Below are 25,889 nucleotides of genomic sequence, written 5' to 3' on the forward strand. Positions count from 1 at the left end.
TCTTACCTCAATTTTTATAACAACCTCCTAAATGCTTTCCCTGCTCTAGCCCCCTCCCGTTACAACCTGGCCTACCAACACATTATACACAACACATTGTGAAACTTCCTCAATCACAAACGCAATAATTTACTTTCATTCTCAAAATCTGCCATTGTGAAACAGGAAATATAAACTCAGGCTTGGCATCTGAGGTTCCCTACCAGGTGTCATCAGGTTATCTTTTGAGCCCTATTGTCTTTGATTCTTTTGACTCTGAGGGTGTATAAATGAATGGCCCCACAAAGGCAGATCTAGTTTGCACGTGTAATTTTCTTTGACCCACACATGATTCTATACATTTGGAATTAGTTGCTTATTTCACTTAGTTGCTAACTTTACACATTGCCACATGACACAAAGCTAGGCAGTGAGTGGCCTCTTAAATGGAGAGACATGCCCTGGTTCACCATAGCCTTCATCTGATAGGTGCTCTACCACTCGATCTGGTCCTGGCTGGGTGCCTGTAAGCACGTGAATTTATGACACTTGCCCTATACTACCTAGTGCCCCAGCCCAATGCATCATTCCCAAATGCACAGCATGTCTCTGCTTATGTTATTCCATCTTTCTAGAAATGCCCTCTCCCTCCATCTTTCCTGTCTTTAAGGTTCATTTCAAACACTGTTACCTTCTGTGAAGCTTTCTCTGAGCACCCCAATGGATGTTACTGCCCTGATTTTGAACCTCTGTAACACTTTGTGGTTCTCTTATGGCCTATATCCCACTCTTCACTGGATCAGTCATTGGTATCCTTGATTTCTTCCCATATCTCAGGGAGGTGTATTGATGGGTGCTTGTCCCCCACTCCTCAAGGCTTTCTGAAAGAGGGGTTTTCCTCTTGACCTAGACCTTCCTTCCTCCTCCCTACAGAGATGGAGCAAGTTTCCATCTCTCCCCTCTGGGGATCTTCCTGTCCACACAGTAGAAATGCCTTGCTCTACTCGGCAGGAAAGGCCCTGATGTGGTGGGTGAGCTTGTCAGTAATGACTGAATGTGTACATTTGTCCAATTCTGAAGTTCAGGATTAGGAGGCCCACTGTTGCCACACATCTAAGACAGGATTTTCCTTCCAGGTTTTACCAGCAAACAAAGCTATATTTTTATCTGCTTGAATACTTATCTCACAACTGTTTTCAAACTCAAGCAGGGAAAAGGAGGTGTTCTCATTGGACATCTCTAAGCCCAATAATGATTCACTCTGTCTTGAATCCTCTGCAGCAACTAGCAAAGTCATTCATTGTAAAGATAGGCACTCAAAACACATGTATCAAATTGAATCAAAGGGTATAATCAATATGTATAAAATTCATGGAATGTAATTTCTCCTATGTCATGTCCCCATAAACCATAACTTAAATGTCTTTTTGTAGATGTTAAAGAAATGCAAATGATTCTGTATATTACATAAAATATTTCTTATTTACATTTCCATTTTTATGTAAATCATTGCACATATTACATATCAAAAAAAAAAGAAAAAGAAAGGAAAAGATATATAAACCTTAGACATCAATGAAGAAAGCATTGCACCATGTGATACTTATCAGCAGTCTCACGGGTCTCGTTTCTTGCTCTTTTTGGATTTTCTAGTAGTTTCTTGATGAATGGTATCATACTCCAATATGGCCATTTTGGAAAGTCTCTGTAAGTATTGAGATGATGCTCCAGCAAGAGGATCACTGAAGCCAGAACCTGTGAAGAAAAAGAAATCAACTATTAAAATTAAGCACACTGAAATGATATTCTCTAAAATACAGGGCAAACAAAATCTCTCTTCCTCAAATGACCATTAAACACTGCTAGTTCTTGATATATCACATTAGTTGAAGTAAAAATAGAAAATATTTACTTTCTAAAGTGATTGTGATGTCAAGTCATCTCAAAAATATTTAACTAGGGGTGCCTGGGTGGCTCAGTCGGTTGGGCTTCTGACTCTTGATTTGGTTCAGATTATGATCTCAGGGTCATGGGATCGAGCCCTGCATAGGGCTCCACTCAGCAGGGGGCAGGAGGGGTCTGCTTGAGATTCTCTCTCCTTCTCCCTCTGCCTCTCCCCCCACTCATGCTCTCTCTCTAATAAATAAATAAGTCTTTTTTAAAAATGTAACTAAAAAGTCCTATAATACTCATATTTAATTATATAAAACTAAATCTGAGTCTATAATGTACTTTTTAAAACATGGGATGGCTGTGGAATTTATTCCAAAGCAAAAGAAACAGTCTCCAAAAATAATTAACTTGTTTCATACCTTATATGTTCATCAAGTTATTTTCTCCAAATATACCATTTCTCATAAATGCTAAGTTTAGTAAAATAGTAAAACTGTAAAGGAAAATGAATCATTCACTAACTGAACAGCATACTCAAGTTTCTATTATAGAGTGGTAGTAATAATAGTAATAGATAACATATATCAAATGATCTCTCTGTGCCAAGTACTTATATTTATTTCACCCACACAACACTATGAAGTAGGCAATTAGTACTCTCTTAGACCACAGATATAAAAAGAAGGTTTAGTGGGGCTAAAAAACTTGCCCAAGGGCAAAGGATTTGAATCCAGATTCATCAAATTCAAACTTCCCATGCAATCACTACATATTGCCCTAAATATGTAAAGATGTATAAATACTTCTATTTTGAAACATATAAAACTTTGAAAATAATGTACTGATTCAAACTGTTTTAAAATATTATTTAATTTCAAAACAGTCAAGTGTCAAAAAAAGCTATCTACAATTCTCCAGTGTGGTTATTTTTGGTTTTGTTATTTGAGTGCATAAGTAGGAAGTTCAGAGAAAGACAGAGGGTAGAGGGAAAGAATATGATCGGGATACTGGTTCTTAGCAGTACAATGACCCTGACCCTTAGAAAAACTCTCTGGCTACAAATTAACTGGATTCTAGATATTAACCAAATGTCAAAAAGTTTCAAAAAACTTCAAAACTTTATACAAACCAATACAATTAAGTTGGAAGTTGTTAACAATAAGATAAATTTAAAATCCTCAAATAGTTAGAAATTTATACACACATTTTAGATTATTCATCCGTCAAAAAAGAAATCATAATAAACATTAAATTATTTGTAACTAAATGATAATGAAAATATTACAAAACTTCTGTGATGCAGCAAAAGTTATACATAGAGAGGTTTATACCCCAAATTCCTATGTTAGAAAAGAAGGCTTAAAAATTAATAAGTTAGGTATAAGATATACATTAGGAAAATAATAAACCCAAAGAACATAGAAGAAAAAGATAATACAGGAAAGAGAAGAAATCAATGAAGTAGAAAACAAATTTACAATAAGAAAGATTTTTTAGAAGATGAGTTCTGCATTGAAGATAAAAATAAAGAAGAAAAGTCTCTGGGGAGATTAATTAAGAAAAAAAGGCAGAAGGCACAAATAAATAACACTAAAAGAAGAGGGACACATAGAGCATGTGACTCTTGATCTCAGGGTTGTGAGTTCTAGCCCCACATTGGGTGTAGAGATTACTTATAAATAAAATCTTTAAAAAAAAAAAAAAGAAGAGGGATAGAAGTACAGATAAAACAAAAACTAAACTTTATGCCAATATATCTGAAAATTTAGACAAAATGCAAAAAATTTTAGAAAATATAACTTACCAAAATTGATTGAAGAATTAGAATGCCTGAAAAATCCTAAAATTAAAATGATTGAATCAATATTAAAATAATAATTCTTGCCTTGCTGTCTGTTTTGTTTGATGTTAGTGTAGCTACACAATCTTTCTTTTTATTAATGTTTGCATGATTTGTATTTTTCCAACCTCACACTTTTGATCTTTCTTGCCCTTAAGTTTAAGGTATGCCTCTTGCAAACAACATACAGTTATTTTTCTCATTCTGATACTTTGTTTTTTCATTGAAATATTTAGTCTGCTTATATCTAATGTAATTGTTGTTATGTTTAATTTTAAATCTTCAATCTTGCTAATTGTTTTCTATTTGTCCTATATGTTTTATGTTTCCTTTTTCCTCCTTTCTTGTCCTCTTCTGAAATGATCAAGTGTTTTCTCACTTTATATTTCCCCTCTCTATTAGCTTGTTACTTGTATTATTTTATTATTCTTTTATTGGTTACCATACAGATTATCACATGTCTCTGTGACACATACAATCTACTTTACATTAGTTATTTTACCATTTTTCAAATAATGCGAGTATCTTACGATACTTTAACTCCACGTATGCCCTATCCTACCTCTGTGCTACTATTGTCAAGTATTTTATTTCTACACAGATTTTAAACTTCATAATACTACAGTTACTGCTTCTCATTCTTTTCCAAGTTGTTGTACTTCCTTTTTGTATAATTTCTTCCTTAATATTTTTTAGTGAAGCTCTGCAGACAGTAAACTCTCTCAGCTTCTACTTGAATGAAAATGTATTTGTTTCACTTTTACTTTTAAGGGTATTTTCACTGGGTATCCAATTCAAGTTTGGCAGTTATCTCTTTTTAGCCCTTGAAAATGCTATTCCAGTTGAGCGAAATAAGTCAAACAGAGAAAGACATGTATCATATGATCTCACTGATATGAGGAATTCTTAATTGTAGGAAACAAACTGAGGGTTGCTGGAGTGGGGGGTGGGGTGGGAGGGATGGGGTGACTGGGTGATAGACACTTGGGAGGGTATGTGCTCTGGTAAGCGCTGTGAATTGTGCAAGACTGTTGAATCTCAGATCTGTACCTCTGAAACAAATAATGCAATATATGTTAAGAAAAAAAAAAAAGAAGAAGAAGAAGGTAGTGGGACAGGAAGAATGAAGCGGGGGAAATCGGAGGGGTAGACGAACCATGAGAGACGATGGACTCTGAAAAACAAACAGGGTTCTAGAGGGGAGGAGGGTGGGAGGATGGGTTAGCCTGGTGGTGGGTATTGAGGAGGGCACATTCTGCATGGAGCACTGGGTGTTATGCACAAACAATGAATCATGGAACACTTCATCTAAAACTAATGATGTAATGTATGGGGATTAACATGAGAATAAAAAAAAAAAGAAAGAAAATGCTATTCCACTTTCTTCTTGCTTCCATTGTCTACACTTAAAAAGTCAGTTGTATGTCTTACCATTGCACCTTTGAAGGTAACATATCTTTTCTCTGTTTTCTTGTTTTGTGTGTGTGTTTTTTTAACTTAGTCTTTTTATTATGATGTGCCTAGCTATGGTTTTCTTTGTTTCTATCCTGCTGAGGGCTCACAGAACTTCTTGTATTGTTGGCTTTGTATTTTTCATCAAAATTGGGAACTTATCAGCCAGTATGTAAATATTGTTTCTGTCCTACCTTGTTTATACTGGAATTAGAATTACACATGTGTGAAGCAGGTTTACCTTGTCACATAATGACTTGCACACTCTCTTCTGTATTATCTTTTTTCTCCCTTCACTTTAATTGGGTATTTTCTAATGATCTTTCATTTTACAAATCCTTTCATCTGTTGCTTTCCATTTCTCCCCCAACTTTATTGCAGTATATTTCACAAATAAAAGTTGTATATATTTAAGGTTTACAACACAATGACTTGATATACATATATATTATGAAATGATTACCACAATTAAGTTAATTAACACATCTATCACCTCACATAGTTATCTTTTCTGGGAAAGTAACTGGGTTCTCATCTGGGAAGATGAGAACACTTGAGACCTACTCTCTTAGCAGATTTCAGTATACAATTCAGTATTATTAACTATAGTCTCCATGCTGTACATTGGATCCCCAGAACTTATTCATCTTAGAACTGTAATTTTGTATCAACATCTCCCCATTTGCCCCACTCAAAACCCTGGTAACCACCATTCTATTCTGTATGTTTGACTTTTTTTTTTTTTTTTAAGATTCCACATATAAGTGATTGATTCCATTAGGAACAAAGTCTCATGCAGCATTCATCTTTCTCTGTCTGGCTTATTTCACTAAGCATAATGCCCTGTGTGTTTAACCATATTGTCACAAACAACAGATTTCCTTTTTTACTGCTATATAATATAGGTATCCCAGCTTTTCAAAAGTTCATGTTAAGCCATTTTACTTCTATGAAAGATCTACATTAGTATCTGTTTTTGCTAACTGCCAAGAAATCCAATAAAGATTTTTCACTTTGATTTTAAAAAGGTAAAAACTGAAAATAGCGTTCAGTGTTTGTTTTGCAGCGAGCCATTATAGAGGTAGCATGCACCCTGAACAGTGAGGGTGGCACCATCAAGCTCCTTCCTGAACTACACTCAGCATCAAGCTGCCACAGCTTTCAAAAATTTCAAAGGTCAGAAACTCAAAGCAAGACTAGTATGCAGGCCATGCAATGGCCCACATGAGAGATGATGAGGGACTATCCCAAGGTCCTGAGATAATAAAGGTGTGTGTATAGTGAACATAACATCCACTTCATTTATAAAATAAACAAAGCTTAAAAGAAACTTTAAAAAGAACAAAGCAGTTAAATCAGTGGAAAGAAAGGAAGTTAAAAAGAATAAGTATGAGACAACCTCATAAGACATGTGGCAGGAGAAAAAAATGAGCCAACTTACTCTTTGGTTTCTCCTGAAGTGGTACCACAGTGCAGGCCTTCTTAGTCTTCCTTATCCTAAAATTATGTATTATCATAAAATCACTTTTACATAAACCCAGGGTACGTTAATTTAAAATACAATAAGAGACAAGAAGCTGCTTTCAGCAAAACTCACTTGGTGAAGGACATCACATGGAAAGTAAATAAACATTTAAGTAAACTCATTGCACCATAACCAATCCAATCAGAAGCAGATAGGAACAACCCAACATTTCAGTTTTTGCTAATAAATTTTACCTGTAGGTAAGTGTTATGTCTAACTTTTCCCATATTTATCTTTATCTTAACTTTCTCTAAGATTGATTCAGGGAATGCTAAGAGGAAGGGAATCAAGATTAGATTAAGAGGGTATCTAGATAGGCCAATATCAACTATCGCCTACTTGTGCACATTTTACCTATTAACCACCACAATCTGAACATTATCTTAATTAACTTCTGTTCCTACTGGAACAGACCTACATAACAAGTGGGCTATTAGAGGAAGTATGTCTTGACCGAACCTACTGTAGGTGAGATAATCTATAAGAATTGCAAATTTCCTGTAACTATATTAAACTTTAGAAGTCAGCTGGAACTCTTAAATGCCTTTCACTTCTAGGATTACTACTATAGTTATATTACCAGAGCGTGCCTTGAGAGTCACTGAAAGTGTATGATTATAATTAAAGAAATTTGAGGGGCGCCTGGATGGCTCAGTTGGTTAAGCAACTGCCTTTGGCTCAGGTCATGATCCCGGGGTCCTGGGATCGAGCCCCACATTGGGCTCCCCCTGCTCTGCAGGGAGCCTGCTTCTCCCTCTCTCTCTGCCTGCCACTCCCCGTGCTTGGGCTCTCTCTCTCTCTCTGTGTCAAATAAATAAATAAAAAATCTTTTAAAAAAAAGAAATTTGAAAAAACAAACTTTTATCAGCATTTTAAAAATAAATATTCACATATGGAGGGAAAAGAGGGGGTAAGGGGTTGTACACAAGACAAACAAAAATGCGTTACTTTCCTGGTTTGCCATGGCTGTTCATTCACGGGGCGCTGTGCAATATGCAGAGGAGAATAAAATACTTGCACGCAATTCGACATGTTCTCACTAGACTGGCTAAAATAAAGACACTTGTTTCAAAAACAGGGAAAAGAACTAACATTTACGTTTGCCAAGCACTTCATAAACATTATGGCACATAGCCACCACTCTTCCACTTTGTATATGAACAACACTTGTCATAACATGAATTTAATATATTCAAATTATCCTTCACTGGCTAGGTAAATTCACACTCAAGTCGATGTAAAATGGCGAGGAATCATTTCACAAACAGCCAAATTGCAAATGAAAAAAACCAAAAAACTGAAATAGAGCGAAAACAGTAGGAAGCAAAAGGAAGATTAAGAGGTAGTTGGGCTAATTTAGGGGGTGCTTTCTGGGTTTCCAGTTTCTTAAAGATGAGCATATGCAATGAAAGAAGGGTAACAAGCCTGATCTGTACTGAGACAAGTCCATTGCCAGACTCAGCCCTACACCCTCCTCAGAGAGCCCTGAGACTCCCGATTAAAATGACAAGGGTGAAGGGATTGTTAGGGACAAGGGTGTCTCCGTAAGGATGGAAAGTCACTGTCCTTAAGTAGGTTTTATACTTCATGTTCCCAACTGTCTCTGTTCTTTCTACATCCCTGCCATCCCTCCTCTGTACCTGTTACCATCTACTCCACTAGCAACTCGCTCGCTCTCTTCCACCATGCCTGATTCTGCCTTATTTCATTATAATCTCATGGAAGAAAGAGTAATTTTGCTTTTTATATTTTTACAGCTTGGAAATCTGTCCTCAGATAATATTAAGAATGATAGGGAGTGGTTGAATAAACTATGGATCCATTAATGAGATACAATGTAACCAGTAAAGACTGTTTGAAGATTATGCAGTGACATGAAAAGAATGACTATGTGTAATAATAAGTTAAAAAGGCAAAATAAAAAATTGTAAGTACACTAAAATCATAGTGAAAACAAAAGTCCCCAAAAATGAAGAAGAAAAGAAGAGAATGAACACCCAACAATAAAAATGGATATGTTAGGATGGGTAAATTATTGAAATATTGTTTATCTTTTTTTCTCCAAATTTTCTGCGAAGTTCTTATCTATTTTCATAATTTCATAAATTATGCACAACTTTTCATTTTTAGTGTATTTTCATATGACCAAAACTTATTTCAAGAGTAATTAACAAGAACAATAATACTAGTAGGAAACTCAATAAGTATATTTTAAAACTCCTACATTTGTGTGCTGTGTGTAACTGGCTGACTTTAAAGCTCAGGGAATATGAAAATACCAATTTTCCCCTAAGGAGAGTAGCAACTCAGACTACTATAAATGAATCATCTTTTTTTTTAGGCTGGCAAAGTGAACAAGTCCTGGACATTCGATAAATCCCTGATGAATAAATAGATAAACCAAAGCAGCCACCAAATAGAATATGAGACTGTCTTACTAACTTATAGATCCCTTTGGAGAAAGGGGTTTTCTTTTAACAGTATGTCAGCCAGTCTGATTTATAAAAAGGAAGGTAATTATGATAATGGTTTTAAATGCCAATATTCAAAGTGAGTGGGACTTTTCTTTGACAGACTCCTTGTCCAATTGTCAGCGCAATTCTTCATCAGGCTGTCATCTCATTTAGAACCTCCCCTCACACTACGTCAGTCAGACTAGAAACAAAACCCAAGGTACTATATTCAGCATACGGAAATCTGTTAATATTGCAGAGAGTTCATTTATTTTTATTGCTAAAAATTCCAATATTCTCATGGGCAATCCATACTAGGGCAACAAATATTTTTAAAAGGAAGTCCCTAAGTCCTTTCTGGCAATGTCCCTTGAAAACTGAGAAAAGGGCATACTTGTCAAACCAAATAAAATTGCTACCTAGATTAAAACGTGAGATCCTTTATGAAAAAAATATCAGTGGGCAAGAAAGCCTTCAATTCACTAGGCAGGAAAACCTCTACCTTGAGCAGTATTACTACAGATACCTGTCGAACACAAGAGAACTGAAGAGCAATGGTCTACCTGACTGGAGGCATCTCGGTAGCAGCATGAAGCAGTCTTGGATGAACTTCCAGTGGAGGTGAACTTACACTTTTTGGGCAACTCTGCAGTCCTGGTAAATACGGCATTTTGACACATTCTTTGAACTCTTCTAGACCAAATGCTGTGGTATATTCTAATTAAAAATAGTATCATAATCAATGGTATTAATTCTTTTTTTTTTTAAGATTTTTTTAATTTATTTTTCAACAGAGAGAGAGACAGCGAGAGAGGGAACACAAGCAGGGGGAGTGGGAGAGGGAGAAGCAGGCTTCCCGCTGAGCAGGGAGCCCGATGCGGGACTCGATCCCAGGACCCCGGGATCATGTCCTGAGCTGAAGGCAGACGCCTAACGACTGAGCCACCCAGGTACCCCAATGGTATTAATTCTTGATGAAATGTATATAACTTCTTTTACCACATACTAAAATGCATAATACAATATACTTCATCAGTCATTAAGTAAAGAAAGTAAAGCTACTGTAATTTATCTAGTATCTTTCCCAAGAGAATACCTTTCAATTCCTACCATAGGGATTGTAGGGAAGAGTTGATTCAGGGGCTGATTAAGAAGTAGAACAAGGAAAAAGGACAGCTTCACAGATCTCCCACAGTTGTCACTGTCCTCCGCCCTCATTATTTTATATAATAGAATTTCCAGAATATTAAAGAAATTCACATTGAAAGGGTTTAAAAGCACTTTTAAGAGTCTTGTATTATCTGCTATTTTAAACCTTTCTACCTTCCTGCTTTTATGTAAATAAGAGGTATAAATACTTGATTATTGAGTTAGCAACGAGACATTAAAGAATTTTATTTCAGGCATTGATTTTAATTTTCTCAGGGGTGCCTCGGGGGCTCAGTTGCTTAAGTGTCTGCCTTCAGCTCAGGTCATGATCCCAAGGTCCTGGGATGGAGCCCCGCATTGGGCTCCCTGCTCAGTTGGGAGTTTGCTTCTCCCTCTCTCCTTTTCTCTCTGTTGCTCCCCCTGCTTGTTCTCTCTCTCTGTGAAATAAGTAAATAAATAAAATCTTAAAAAAATAATAATAATTTTCTCTCTGCAAAATTTCACACAAATCTATAAACACTAACATTGAAGCATCAAGGTTGCTTCTCCTACTGACCTCACATAAAAGAGATTATCAAATTATTTAAAAACAAAACAAAACTTCAAAATGAAGGCAATAAATGGGCAAAAACAGATTAAGAAATTAAAGGTTCAGGTGATCATTAAACTAATTGTAGAGAATTGTCTCTTAAGCTTTCTCTACTAAGCAAGTCTAACACAGCAATAAAAATAGTATCTAATGGGACTGGAGTTATATTAAATGCTCCAAATGCTATTTTGCAACCTTTAATTTTTCTTCTTCTGGAAAAAAAAAAAAGTTTCTCCTGATCAAAAAACATACAAATTCTCTTTTCCGCAATTGTATTTGGGGGTAAAGGACAGATAAATTTATGTCTTCTGAGTGTCTTTAATGGGAATCTAGTGAAAAGTTGAAAAAATAGAGCAACACACTCAAAACCAGGAGCAATGAAATGGGTTGAGGAGTTTGGATTTTACTATTTTCAAGAATTACATCTCTATTTATAAAGCTGAAGGCAGAATTCAGCATAAACAAGAGATACAATTATAATTTGAAATTTGAAATATAAATTGAGATTAAGCTATTAATATATTCATACACATGTCAAAAGTCCTCAGATTAGTCTTCATTGAGCAACGGTAGAATATAAGATACTTTCCACATAAAGTTTTGGTTAGAATTATGAATACAAAAAGATGCTGTTAAAGATTTGGCTTTCTTAAAACATAAAAACCAACTTGAGGTATTTAAAAACAAACACAATTTGTGAAAAGTAATATGACCCAACAGAGAAAGCACTGCACTGATACCAAGAGAAGTAGTTCTTTAAAATTTGTTTCCATCATGAGCTACAGAATCACATTAAAGTAAATTAATTTTAATTTGCTTCCATTTTTATTTTCCATAAACTTAGGATATTATCCTTCCATAAATGTTACAGAAATTATAAGATGTCTCCTGACTGCTTAAAAAAGTACATGTGTTTGTTTAAGGCACTATTTTTATATTTTCTTCAGTTAAATAATTGTAAAAATGAAGTTACCTTTCTTCATCTTTTGTGTTTCTAAAACTGCTTTCCTCCAACTACTCTCAAAAAGAAAACAACTGTCAAGGGAATTTCTGGTGATGTTAGAAGTAGCAAATTTGATTTCAGGAGAGAGGACTGGCATTTTTTCTTCTTCTTTCAACAGTGCTGATGAAAGTGAGATGCTGCTTCAGATTCAGGACACAAAATGAAAAAAAAAAGTATTTCAGAGATAGATATTTTTTCTAATTTGTTTTCCATCATATAGATTAAATACTAACATAGGCTTACATGGAAAGTTCACTTATAACATGTAAATACATATTCTTGGGATTTTAAAGTAAGAGGCCGTTAATAATAGAGCTAAAATTGGTAGTAAGAGTTTTTTCTTTTAAATATTTTAACAAGTTCTTTCAAATCCCTGGTCACAGATATTTAGGAATATAAAAAAAAAAAATTAAAGCCCAACAGCAAGTTATGGTGCACAAGACAAGAAAATGTTTAGGATTCTCTCAAATATATTACCGTTGCACACAATGACCAAGTGGGACTTATCTCTGGGATGAAAGGTTAGCTCAACACACAAAAATTAATGTGATATACCACTTTAACAGAATAAAGGATTAAAAAGTCACATGATCATCTCAATAGATGCAGAAAAAGCATTTGATAAAATTCAACACTCTTTCATGATAAAAACTCTCAGCAAACTAGGAATAGAGAGAAATTATCTCAACATAATAAAGGCATGTAAATCCCACAGTTAACGTCATACTCAATGGTGAAGAATCAAAAGTTTTCCCTTTAAGATAAGGAGTAAGGCAAGGATGACCACTCTTACCACTTCTATTCAACTATAAGTCCTAGCCAGAGCAATGAGGAAAGAAAAGGAGTCCAGACTGGAAAAGCAGCAGTAAAACTGTCCCTGTTTACAAATGTCATGATCTTAAATATGTGGAAAATCCTACAGACTCCAAAAAATCACTTGCACTTTTATACACTAACAATAAACTACCTGAAAAGGAAATTAGGAAAGCAATCCAATTTACAATAGCATCAGAAAGAATGAAATACTTAGGAATAAACTTAACTAAGCAGTGAAAAACTTATACACTGAAAAACACAATGAAAAATTAAAGAGACACAAATGGAAAGATAGCCCATGTTCACAAATTAGAAAACTTAATTTTGTCAAAATAACCATACTACCAAAAATGATCTACAGCCTCAATGCAACTGAAATCCCAATGGCATTTTTTTTTACAGAAATAGTAAAAAAATTTCAAAAATTCATATGGATTCACAAAGGACCCCAGATAGCCAAAACAATCTTGACAAAGAAGATCAAAGCTGGAAGGCAACAAACTTGCTAATTTCAAAATACATCACAAAGCTAAGGTAACCAAAACAATATGATAATGGTATAAAAACAGACACATAAACAACTGGAAGAATAGAATTCAGAAATAAATAGACATATACACAGTCAACTGACCTTTGACAAGGATGCCAAGGAGAACACAATAGGGGAAGGATAGTCTCTTTAACAAATAGCATTGGAAAAACTAGATATCCACATGTGAAAGAATGAAACTGAACCCTATCTTACACCACACACAAAAATCAACTCAAAATGGATTAAAGACTTAAACCTAAGACCTAAAAGTTAAAACTCCTATAAGAAAACATAGGGGAAAAGCTTCATGACATTGGTCTTGCAATGATTTTATGGATATGATACCAACAGCACAGGAAACAAAAGCAAAAATAGACAAGTGGGACCTGCATCAAACTAAAGAGCTTCTGCACAGCAAAGAAAACAATCAACAGAGTGAAAAGGAAACCTATAGGCTGGGAAAAATATTTGCAAATCATATATCTGATAAGGGGTTAATATCCAAAATATATAACTCCAAAGCAAAAAACAAAATAACAACAAAACAAAACAAAACAAAAAAACCCTAATAACCTGGTTTAAAAATAGGCTTAAAGACTTGAATAGACATTTCTCCAAAGAAGACATACAAATGGCCAACAGGTATATGAAAAGATACCCTGGCCAAGGTCAAAGAGGCCTGTGTTCTCCTCTAGGATTTTGAGGTTTCCTGTCTCACACTTAGGTCTTTCATCCATTTTGAATTTCTTTTTGTGTATGCTGTAAGAAAGTGGTCCAGTTTTATTCTTCTGTATGTTGCTCTCCAGTTTTCCCAACATCATTTGTTGAAGAGACTGTCTCTTTTCCATTGGATATTCTTTCCTGCTTTGTTGAAGGTTAGTTGACCATATAGTTGTGGGTTCATTTCTGGGTTTTCTATTCTGTTCCACTGATCTATGCGTCTGTTTTTGTGTCAATACTATATTGTCTTGATGACTACAGCTTTGTAATTTAGCTTGAAGTCCAGAATTGTGAAGCCTCCAGCTTTGCATTTCTTTTTCAAAGTTGCTTTGGCTATTCAGGGTCTTTTGTGGTTCCATACAAATTTTAGGATTGTTTGTTCTAGCTCTGTGAAAAACGCTTGCAGTATTTTGATAGAGATTGCTTTAAATGTGTAGATTGTTTTGGGTAGTATAGACATTTTGACAATGTTTGTTCTTCCAATCCATGAGTATGGAATGTTTTTCCATTTCTTTGTGTCCTCTTCAATTTCTTTCATAAGTGTTCTATAGTTTTTACAGTATAAATCTTTTACCTCTTTGGTTAGGTTTATTCCCAGGTATCTTATTATTTTTGGTGCAATTACAAATGGGATTGATTCCTTGATTTCTTTTTCTGCTGCTTCATTATTGGTATACAGAAATGTTCCATCTATCCCTACTTTGCTGAGGGTTTTTATCAAGAATCGATGCTGTATTTTGTCAAGTGCTTTCTCTGCATGTATTGAGAGGATCATAGGGTTCTTACCTTTTCTTTTATTAATGTGGTGTATCATGTTGATTGATTTGTGAATACTGAACCAACTCTGCAGCCCAGGAATAAATCCCACTTGGTCGTGGTGAAGAATTCTTTTAATGTATTGTTGGATTCAATTTGCTAGTATATTCTTGAGAATTTTTGCATCCATGTTCATCAGGGATATTGGCCTGTGGTTCTCCTTTTTAGTGGGGTCTTTGTCTGGTTTTGGAATCAAAGTAATGCTGGCCTTGTAGAAGGAGTTTGGAAGTTTTCCTTCCATTTCTATCTTTTTGGAATAGTTTGAGAAGAATAGGTATTAACTTTTCTTCAACTTCTTACTAGACTAGTAAGTCTACTTCTAACTGACTAGACACACCACCAGAGGCAAAGAAAACAAAAGCAAAAATGAACTATTGGGATTTCATCAAGATAAAAAGCTTTTGCACAGTGAAGGAAACAATCAACAAAACTAAAAGGCAACTTATGGAATGGGAGAAGATATTTGCAAATGCTTATCTGAAAAAGGGCTAGTAACCAAAATCTATAAAGAACTTATCAAACTCAACACCCAAAAAACAAATAATCTGGGTAAGAAATGGGCAGAAGACATGAATAGGCACTTTTCCAAAGAAGACATCCAGATGGCTAACAGACACCTGAAAAGATGCTCAACATCACTCATCATCAGGAAATACAAACCAAATCCATGATGAGATGCCACCTCACAACTGTCAGAATGGCTAAAATTAACAAAAGAAACAACAGGTGTTGGCAAGGATGTGGAGAAAGGGGAAACCTCTTGCACTGTTGGTGGGAATGCAAACTGGGGCAGCCACTTTGGAAAACAGTATGGAGGTTCCTCAAAAAGTTAAAAATAAAACTACCCTATGCTCCAGCAATTTTACTACTAGGTATTTACCCAAAAGATACAAAATACAGATTCAAAGGGGAACATGCACCCCGATGTTTATAGCAGCATTATCAACGATAGCCAAACTATGGAAAGAGCCCAAATGTCCATCAACTGATGAATGGATAAAGAAGATGTGATGTAGATAGATAGATAGATAGTATATATATATATATATAGAGAGAGAGAGAGAGAGAGAGAATATATATATATAATGGAATATATTATAACATATCAAAAAGAATGAAATCTTACCATTTGTAACAATGTGAATGGAGCTAAAGTGTATTATGCTAAGTGAAATAAGTCAGAGAAAGACAAATACCATATGATTTCACTCATCTGTGGAATTTAAGAAATGAAATAGATGAACATGGGGGGAGAGTAAAAAGAGAGAGGGAAACAACCCATAAGAGACTCTTAATGATAGAGAACAAACTGGGGTGATGGAGGGAAGTGGGTGGGGGGTGGGCTAGATGGGTGATGGGTATTAAGGAGGGCACTTGAAGTAATGAGCACTGGGTGTTGTATGTAAGTGATGAATCACCGAATTCTACTCCTAAAACCAATTATTGCACTGTATGTTTAACTAGAATTTAAATAAAAATTTTTTAAAAAGATGTGCAATGTCATTAACCATTGGGGCAATGCAAATCAAAACCACAGTGAGATATCACCTCACACCTGTTATGATGGCTCTTATAAAATTTTTTTTAAAAGACAAGTGTTGGGCAGACGCGGCTGCCCTGGAGCCGCCCACAATGCCCAGCCATGGTCAGTCCCACCGTGTTCTTCGACATCGCTGTGGATGGCAAGCCCTTGGGCCGCGTCTCCTTCGAGCTGTTTGCAGACAAAGTTCCAAAGACAGCAGAGAACTTCCTGCCCTGAGCACTGGGGAGAAAGGATTTGGTTATAAAGTTTCCTGATTTCACAGGAATATTCCAGGATTTATGTGCCGGGGGGGGGGGGGGGGGGGGGGGTACTTCACATGCCATAAGGGCACTGGAGGCAAGTCCATCTATGGGGAGAAGTTTGATGATGAGAATTTCATCCTGAAGCACATGGGTCCTGGCATCCTGTCCCTGGCCAATGCTGGACCCAGCACGAATGGTTCCCAGTTCTTCATCTGCACTGCCAAGACCGAGTGGTTGGATGGCAAGCATGTGGTCTTCAGCAAGGTCAAAGAAGGCATGAACATCGTGGAGGCCTTGGAGTGCTTTGGGTCCAGGAATGGCAAGACCAGCAAGAAGATCACCATTGCTGACTGTGGACAGATCTAATAAATCTGACTTGTGTTTTATCTTAACTACCAGACCATTCCTTCTGTAGCTCGGGAAAGCGCCCCTCTACCCCCACCTGCTCGAAATACCCCAGAATCTCTGTGCTCTTGCTGCAGTTCTGCGGGCTCCAAGGTTCTTTATCCCCAGGTCTAGCTGGATTGCAGAGTTCAGTTTATGATGATGAAATAAAACCTAAACCACACACACACACAAAAAAGACAAGTGTTGATGAGGGTAGAGAAATTGGAACTCTTGTACACTATTGGTGGAAATACAAAATGGTGCAGCACTATGGAAAAAAGTATGGAGGTTCCTCAAAAAAGTAAAAATAGAACTACGATATGATCCAGCAATCCCACTTCTGGGTATTTACCCAAAAGAACTGAAATCAGAATCTCGAAAAGATACCAGCACACCCATATTCACTGTGGCACTTTTCACGATGGCCAAGATGTGAAAACAATCTAAATGTCCATCAACAGATGAATGAATAAAGAAAATGTGGTATAGATATACAGTGAGATATTAATCATCTATAGAAAAAGAACACAATCCTGAAATATGTAATGACATGGATGCACCTTGAGGACACTATGCTGAGTGAAATAAGCCAATCACAGAAGGACAAATACTGAAGATTCCACTTATATGAGGTATCTAAAACAGTCAAACTCATAGAAGCATAAAATGGTGGTTTCCAGGGGCTGGAGGGAGGAGGAAACAGGGAGTTGCTAATTAGTGAGTATAAAGTTTCAAGACAAGTGAGTTCTAGAGATCTGCTCTTCAACATTGTACCTATAGACAACAATACTGGATTGTACACCTAAACATATGTTAAGAGGGTAAATCTCATGGTAAGTGTTCTTGCCACAAAAAAAATAAAAATTTTAAAAATTATTACCATGATAATATGCATTTGTGCCTTAAAAAAAAGATAGTTTCTATGTCCCATGGGAAATAAATATGTCCTCATGATAGCCATTACTTTTTTTCTAAACATGGACACAGAAGAATAATTATGTATTTTACTTAATTTGCCACTGGTCAAATTAGGTTAAGGTCCACTCTAATGACCTCATATTAACTCGATGACCTCCAAGTAAGGTCACATTCTGAGGTTGGGGTTAGGACTTCAATGTATTAATTGGGGGGGGGGGCAAAATTCAATACATAACACTACATCATAGCCTAAATAAAATATGTGTTGGAGGTGATTTTTAAAATTCCATTTAAATAAGTGGAATAAAAATTTATTCACTCTCTTAAAACCAATTTCTAAAATCAAAAAAAGGATAATATACAACAATTGAGACCTACACAATTCTACAGCACAATAATAACTATTGATATTCTGGGTAATATTTGAGGGAGAAAAATATTCTGAAAAGCCTTCTGTATCAAAGACAATAATAAATTCAGTAAGATTTTGGTATTAAATGCATTTACCATATACTAATCATTTAAAAATTGGAAATCCCTGGTACTTCCCTGTATTATTTGGGCTTCAAAGGACAGAAAATCCAAAATATGTGCTTAAACAAGATTTGCCCTCAAATAAAAGCCTGGCCAGACACCTCAAGTCTGGTTCTAAGCTATCAGAGACCCCACCTACTTCTCTACTCTACTGCTCCATTGCCCTGAACACATACTATCCATAGTTCAAGACAGCTGATTGAGTAAATGAACATTCGTACTGGCATTGATGGGAACCAGAGTTTTCATTGAGAGAGAGAAAGATACAGATTTCACAGCAATAAAGAGTAAACAAAGACTTTGAAGTCCTAACTATGAATTGGAAGTATAAGACTTTCATCTAAAAAAGAAAAAAGACCCCAAAAAAAAAAAAAAGTGTTTCCTAGCTCTGTTTACTAAACCTAATAACTAAAGTTAAAAAAAAAGAAGAAGAAAGAAAAAGAAAACCACAAAAACCAACCAGAAATAGCTGATTCCAGGTCTGTCGAAGGAAATGTCCAAGATGAGCCTAGAACATTTTGTCATTCCAGAGATCTAGTAATCTATCAATGAAGACTATAACCATGGTAGTCATCAACTTAAAAAGGCTCCAAGCTGACCAATAATGAGAGTTATAAACATTAATAAAAACATTAACTGCAATGAATTGAAATGTATTAAATATATATATATATATATATGTACAGGCATACCTTGTTTTACTGTGCTTTGCTTTATTGCACTTCACAGATAATTGTTTTGTTGTTGGTGGCTTGAGGGGTGGTTTGAGGATTTCTTTGTGTGTTTTTTTGGGTTTTTTGTTTTTTTACAAATTGAAGGTTTGTGGCAACCCTGCGTGGAGCAAGTCTCTTAGTGCAATTTTTCTGACAGCATTTGTTCATTTCACATCTGTCACATTTTGCTAATTCTTGCAATATTTCAAACTTTTTCATTGTCATATTTGTCATGGTGATCTGTGATCAGTAGTCTGTGATGTTACTACTGTAACTGTTTTGATGTGCAATGAAGCGTGCCCGTATAAGATAGCAACTTAATCAGTAAGTGTTGTGTGTATTCTCACTGCTCCACTGATCAGCTGTTCCTCCACCCCTCTCCCTCTCCCCGGGCCTCTCTATTCCCTGAGACACAACAATACCAAAATTAAGCCAATTAATAACCCTACAATGGCCTCTAATTTTTCAAGTGAAGAGTCACATGTCTTTCACTAGAAATGATTACACTTAGTAAGGAAGGCAAGTCAAAAGCTGAGACAGGTTGAAAGCTAGTCCTCGTGTGCCAAACAGCCAAGTTTAAATGCAAGGGGAAGTTCCTGAAGGAAATTAAGAGTGCTAATCCAGTGAACACACTTATGGTAAGAAAGTGAAGTAGTCTTATTGCTGACATGGAGAAAGTCTGAGAGGTCTGGATAGAAGATCAAACCAGCCACAACAGTCCCTTAAGCCAAATATAGAGCAAGGCCTTGACTCTCTTCAATTCTATGAAGGCTGAGGGAGGTGAGGAAGCTGCAGAAGAAAAGCCGAAAGCTGGCAGCGGCTGGTTCGTGAGCGCTAAGGAAAGAAGCCATCACCGCAACAACAAAGTGCAAGGAGAAGCAGCTGTGGAGGCCGCAGCAAGTTCTCCAGAAGATCCAGCTAAGGTAATTAATGAGGGTGACTACACTAAACAACAGATCTTCAGTGGAGATGAAACAGTCTTCTACTGGGAGAAGATGCCATCTAGGACTAGATGAGGTGAGAGGAGAAATCAGTGCCTGGCTTCAAAGCTTCAAAGGACAGGCTGACTCCCTTATCAGGGACTAATGCAGCTGGTGACTTTCATTGGAAGCCAATGCTCATTGACCATCCCCCAAATCCTAGAGCCCTTCAGATTTATGCTAAAATCCACTCTGCCTGTGCTCTGTAAGTGAAACGACAAAGCCTGGATGACAGCACACCTGTGTATAACATGGTTTGCTGAATATTTTAAGCCCACTGTTGAGACCTACTGCTCAGGAAAAAGATTCCTTTCAAATTATGACTGCTCGTTGAAAATGCACCTGGTCACCCAAGAGCTCTGATGGAGATGGCCAAGGAGATTAATGTTGTTTTCATGCCTGAGTACAACAGAAATTGCTGGTTTATAGGCCTGTAAGAGAACTGATCTCTGAATTTTTTAATTAAACAACTAAGGTCTAACAGGGTTATTAAATGGTTTGCCTCTAATGTTATACAACAAGGAACAACAAGAGTATTAATTTATCAAACTCTCTTAATGGAAAGGAGAAATGGACAAAGGAAAGTGATTAAAGAAGTATTAAAATTGAGCTCTAACAAAATTAAAACTAAGCATGTAAAATATTAGGAAAAACAATTTTAAAAACTATAGACAAATTTCCCATCTGGACAATAGGGGACTTCCCATATCCTAAAATTCATAAGCAGCCAATTTGCCAGTTTGTGTTTAAATATTCAATCCACAGGAAGAATTACATGGAAGCAGTCCCTAAGTTAAGAAACCCCAGGCTGTGAATTGAGAAATGAAGAAATATAGGAGCAATGGCACCTACAATACATCCCATCCACCTATACATCCCAGAGCCCTTTGTTACTTCCCCTTTCCTGTCGCCCGTTCCTGGGTGGGACAAAATATTTATTTTCTTTTTAACCTTTCTGTGCCTCAGTCTCCCTACCTAGGGAACTAATAAGCTCTGTCTTACAGAGTTATTATGAAGTTTGAAGGTGATTTAAGACAAGCATCTAGCTAAATGCCTAGTATGCTGCTTTAATTCTCAAACAAGAATCTTCAGTTCAGACTGCAGTAAGGTAGCTTTACACACAGAGACAAATGATGGCTGCTATTATTATAATCATCATGATTATTACCCTAGGCCAAGAATCAGCTAATGGCTAGGTACGAGAGGTACAGCTTGACTCAATGCCTTTTCCTCTCTTCCTCTTTTCCTTTCAGGGGAAAGGTGCACCCCTAGAACCCTCCTGTTTTTCTTCATACTGACCTGTTCTTGCCTTTTGCTTTCCATACCCTTCATCTCCTTGCATAGTACAAATTTAAATATTTTCCCATGATGTTCTATTCAGTTTTGTGGTACTCATCCCCCACTCGCTGCATCTGCCAAGTCTCCTTCTTTGTGTTCATTGCCTCATATAATTTGTACACTTTGACTGTGAGCTCATCTTTAGAGAGATTGCTACCTATGGGAGTCCAGTACTCCCTGAGCTCTGGAAACTTTGCTATACGGACTTTTCTATTGGTCTCTGCTTGGCCCTGGGTTTTGGAGGTGCCAGAGCAGTTAGTATGTCAGTTTCTTGGATGGTGGTCCCCAAAGCATGCAGTCATGTGAATTCAGACCCCAGACTTGAACTGTATGTGTATGAAGCTGTGCAGAGTCTATGTGCCGGGTTTAACAGCTAACCCTTTTCCTGCCATAGTCCAAGTGGATGGCAAGCTTCCTTGCAGTCTCCTCAGGCCAATGGGGGCATATTTTTCTATTATCACCTCAGTGTCTGTAGCAGGTTGTATTTTTCAAAGAAGGATGCACTAATACATATCCATTCCTACACGTTCTTCCTTCAATGTGATATTGACACTCCTTCAAGAAGTGAGGTCTGTGTTCCCTCTCCCTGAAACTAACTTCCTGAGTAAATAAAGTGCCTTAGAAGTGACACTGTGTGATTTCCAAGGCTAGGGCATAAAAGGCGATACAATTGGCTCTCTCTTGGGATACTCACCTATGAAATCCAGCCACCATTTTGTGAGGAAGCCGGGTGACAGGAAGAAGCCACCATACAAAGGATCCAGCTGACATCCACAGCTAAGGTCTCAATCCACAGCCAGCATCAACCACCAGACATGGGAATGAATGAGCCTGCAGGTGATTCCAGCCCCAAGCTTGTGATTCTTCCATCCAAGGCCCCAGACATCGTGAAGCAGAGCCAAGCTGTCCCTGCTGTGCACTGTCCGAATTACTGACCCACAGAGCACAATAAATGGTTGTTTGCCACGACTAAGTTTTGGAGAAATTTGTGATGCAGTCATAGTAACTGGAAACAGTACGCCTTTGTGACTTCCAGCTTTCGGCAGATGCTCAACAGTGGCTTCCTATGTGAATGTTCCTTCATTTCTGGCACCTGGGGATTTCCTTCTCTTGGTCCCTAGCTCAGCCACATTTCCATAAATTATCTTATTATATTTTACCCGGCATATGAAATATACCAAAGTAGAATGGAGTCCCATCCATGTCAGCTTCTTCTGCCACACCATCCAGAAGTTCCCATAACTTTTCAAATGAGGACATAAAAAACTGATGCTTTTAATTCCTTTTATATATAAAGATACTTAAAAATAAAAAAGAGAATGAACCCTATAGAAAATGTATTTATTAAAGGACAGATAATTCATTCCAGAAAAAAAATACAAATGACCAATAAAAGTTCATCCTCACTAGTTCTCAAATAAAAGCAAAATAATATAATGAGCTATGATTTTGCCAATCAAAATGGCAAGGATTTTTCTTTAATACTAGACAATGTAATATGAGGTTCAAGGAAAATAGGCACTCTCATAAGGTTTCAGTGTATATATCAGTATCATATGTCCAGAAAGCAATTTGGCAATATATATGTCCTAATAATTTTATATACTTTTGACCCAGCAAGTCCACTTCCAGGAATTTATCCTAAAGGAATAATCATTGATACATACAAATATTTATCTTCAGGGATGTCAAATCCTGTATTTTTTTATAATAGAAAAGAAAAAAGGCGGAAAATAACCCAAACATCAAAGAGCAGTTGGTAAGATTATTTTTAGCTTTGTTTAAAGCAAAATAGTTATCAAGTGAACAGAAAGACAAGTTGTGGATTCATTGAGAAAGCTAGTTATTTATTTATCCATAATGCAGGTCATTGTGCTAGGAGCTGAAATACAAAAATGATGAAGATGCAAAAGCGTACAGTATGTTGGGGGGGAACAAAGTAAACAAATAATTAGAGTTCATTATGATAAATATTAGCGATAAAGGTATGTTTTAATTCTGTGTATAACAGAGGGTTTGCTAACCTAGCCAGATGGGGGAAGTAGGAGTTTTGCTTTTGTTTTTCAGCGAGGGATGTTCAAGCCAAGTCCCATGGGTTTTCATAAGTAGAAATTGACTGTGACGGTCAGTAGGCTAAATGTTTACTAAAATTCTTGCTCCTCCAGAGAATACAGTGTTCCTAAGAAATGCCTACCTCCCCGTGATTGGAACGTGAGTGAGTGTAATGTGTAACTCCTTTAAGAAGCAAGTCTGCTTTTTCCGATCTTCTCCTTGCTACAGTAAGATAATAGGGAAGTGTTAATGAATGGTAGAGCCTGGTCCTACAACCATTTGGGAGAAAGCTGCCTGCTGACCAGGACTATCTGCTTTGGAATTGTTACGTGAGCAAGAAAGAAACTGTTACATGTTAAGTCACTAAGATGTTGAGGTCCATTTGTCATTACAGCTAGGAACAGACTAATAGATGCAATTTTTTATTCCCAAGGGTGATTATTAGCTCACTTACTCAAATACATTCACTAAGCATGTACTATGTGCAAATCTTCATATCTGAAGAACTAAACAGAGATTTAGATGAAGATGTGAAGAACTAAACAGAGATTCTGCCTTTACAGAATTTCCAGTGCAAAAGGAAAAAGAGCAGCCACTCACACAACTGTAATATAAGGCAAAGTGTGACCTTACAGCCCAAGGAGGGAGCGATGTCTCACATCAGGGGAGTTAAAAGAAGGCAGATGTTATTTTCACATGGAAGTTCAAAAAAGACTTGGAAGAAGCCAGAAAATGATGAATAGAATTTAGACAGGCAGAAATGCGGGTATAGGCATTCCAGGAAAAGATTAAGATGTGAAAGTTGCCACGGAGAATGGAGCGGGCTTCAGATAAGGGCGCTGTGAGAGATAACGAAATGACAGTTTGGGGCGAGATCACAGACAAATCTGAATGCTAGCCAAAGTGGTTTGCACTTACTTCTTTGAGCAACGGGAAGACACTGACATGGGTTTTGAACCGAGGTGTGGCACATTCACAGGTATGCTTTAGGAAGATTAATCTGGCAGAGATTGGAACCAAGTTAAGAAGCCACTACAATACTAATAGTCCAGAGTGCTTAAATTAGAGTAGCAGCAGTCAGAATACAACAGTTGATTGAATTTAGGAGGTTCAGCAAAGAAAAAAGAGTCAAAGATGCCTGAGACTGCGAACTAGGGTGACTAAGAGAATGATGAATTACATTCAAAGGGAAATTGCTAGTCTGGGGGTGGAGAGAAACAAAAAGCTCGGTTTTAGATAAAATGAATGGAGGACATCCAGGTGGAGCTATAGAACCTGGATCTAAGCTGTAGGAATTGAGGACCATAGCTTCGTTTGGGAGAAGAAATTTTAAGAGTCATCTATTCACTAGTGAGAATTAAGGCCAGAGACTGGATCAAAGTTGCCAAGGAAGACTTGAGAGGGAGAAGAAAGCCAGATTTCCTTAAAATGTCCACAAAGCAGGAAGATAAAGAAGAGGCTGAGAGGTGACTGGAGAGGCAGAGAATACAGAGGAACCAGAATCATGGGAAGCACTGGACCGTGTCCAATTCTATAGAAGTTGGTAGTGGAAGAAACTACTAATAACACAGCAACACCAAAAGCACAATCTCATTTAATCCTCAAAGAACCCAATGAAATACAATTCCCAGTCAATTACTGACCAGGAATTCCCACCCAACAAAGAACACATTTTATTCATCGGAGTAAAATGAGCCTGGATTCTAATCTTGATTCTGCCCTTCAATAGCTGCATAACCATAGGGTCATGAAGAAAATAACAGTGCCTCCGATTCTCACAGGGTTAGTGAGGATTCAATTTCAAAATGCATGTAAAATATTCAGCATGGTGCTGGACATGTAATAAATACTCAGTGAGTGGAAGCTGTTTTAAATAATAATAAAGACAGATTTTTCTCAACACAGCCTGTTGATGGAAATGTAAATCAGTAAAGACTTTTCAGAACACAAGATTCTATCAAAAATTTTTCACATACATACACCTGACCCCGCAATTCTGCTTCAAGGAATTCATTTTATAGAACTGTTCCCATGTATAAGAATGTTCATTGTTGCACTGTTTGCAATAAGGAAAAACTGGAACCAATCTTAATGAGAAATGGTTACATAAATTACAATACATCCATACCATATGGTCATACATCTGTATGATACATCTACCATATCAATGCAGACCTAAGTAAACTGATACGAAGTTATTTGTCACATCCTTTTAAGTGAAAAAGACAATTTCTCAAAAGAATCCAGATATGATTCCAATGATGATAAAAAAAAAAACAAATGAAAAAAGAGTAGAAGGATAAACACTAAACTCTAAGAAGATTTAGAAAGAAAGGAGAAAAAGGTAAAGAGAGGGCTTTCACTTCTAACTCTATATTCTTCTGTTTGAATGAGAACTACTAATGTGTTATAATG

General features: G+C 36.7%; 1 protein-coding gene and 1 pseudogene across 1 annotated transcript; one reads left to right on the forward strand and one right to left on the reverse strand.

Annotated features, from left to right (window-relative positions):
* Positions 1-1,577: 1,577 nt before the first annotated feature.
* Positions 1,578-22,157, reverse strand: C4H8orf89 (chromosome 4 C8orf89 homolog). Its single transcript, XM_021688221.1, has 5 exons — positions 22,117-22,157; positions 11,854-12,020; positions 9,706-9,859; positions 6,606-6,661; positions 1,578-1,734 (listed from the first exon to the last, which is right to left on the reverse strand). The coding sequence occupies exons 1-5, from the start codon at positions 22,134-22,136 to the stop codon at positions 1,595-1,597; spliced, it is 537 nt and encodes a 178-aa protein (XP_021543896.1). The 5' UTR covers positions 22,137-22,157; the 3' UTR covers positions 1,578-1,594.
* Positions 16,410-16,938, forward strand: LOC110578684 (annotated as a pseudogene).
* Positions 22,158-25,889: the final 3,732 nt, after the last annotated feature.

This window comes from Neomonachus schauinslandi, chromosome 4 (assembly GCF_002201575.2).
Source record: "Neomonachus schauinslandi chromosome 4, ASM220157v2, whole genome shotgun sequence".
Taxonomy (NCBI): domain Eukaryota; kingdom Metazoa; phylum Chordata; class Mammalia; order Carnivora; family Phocidae; genus Neomonachus; species Neomonachus schauinslandi.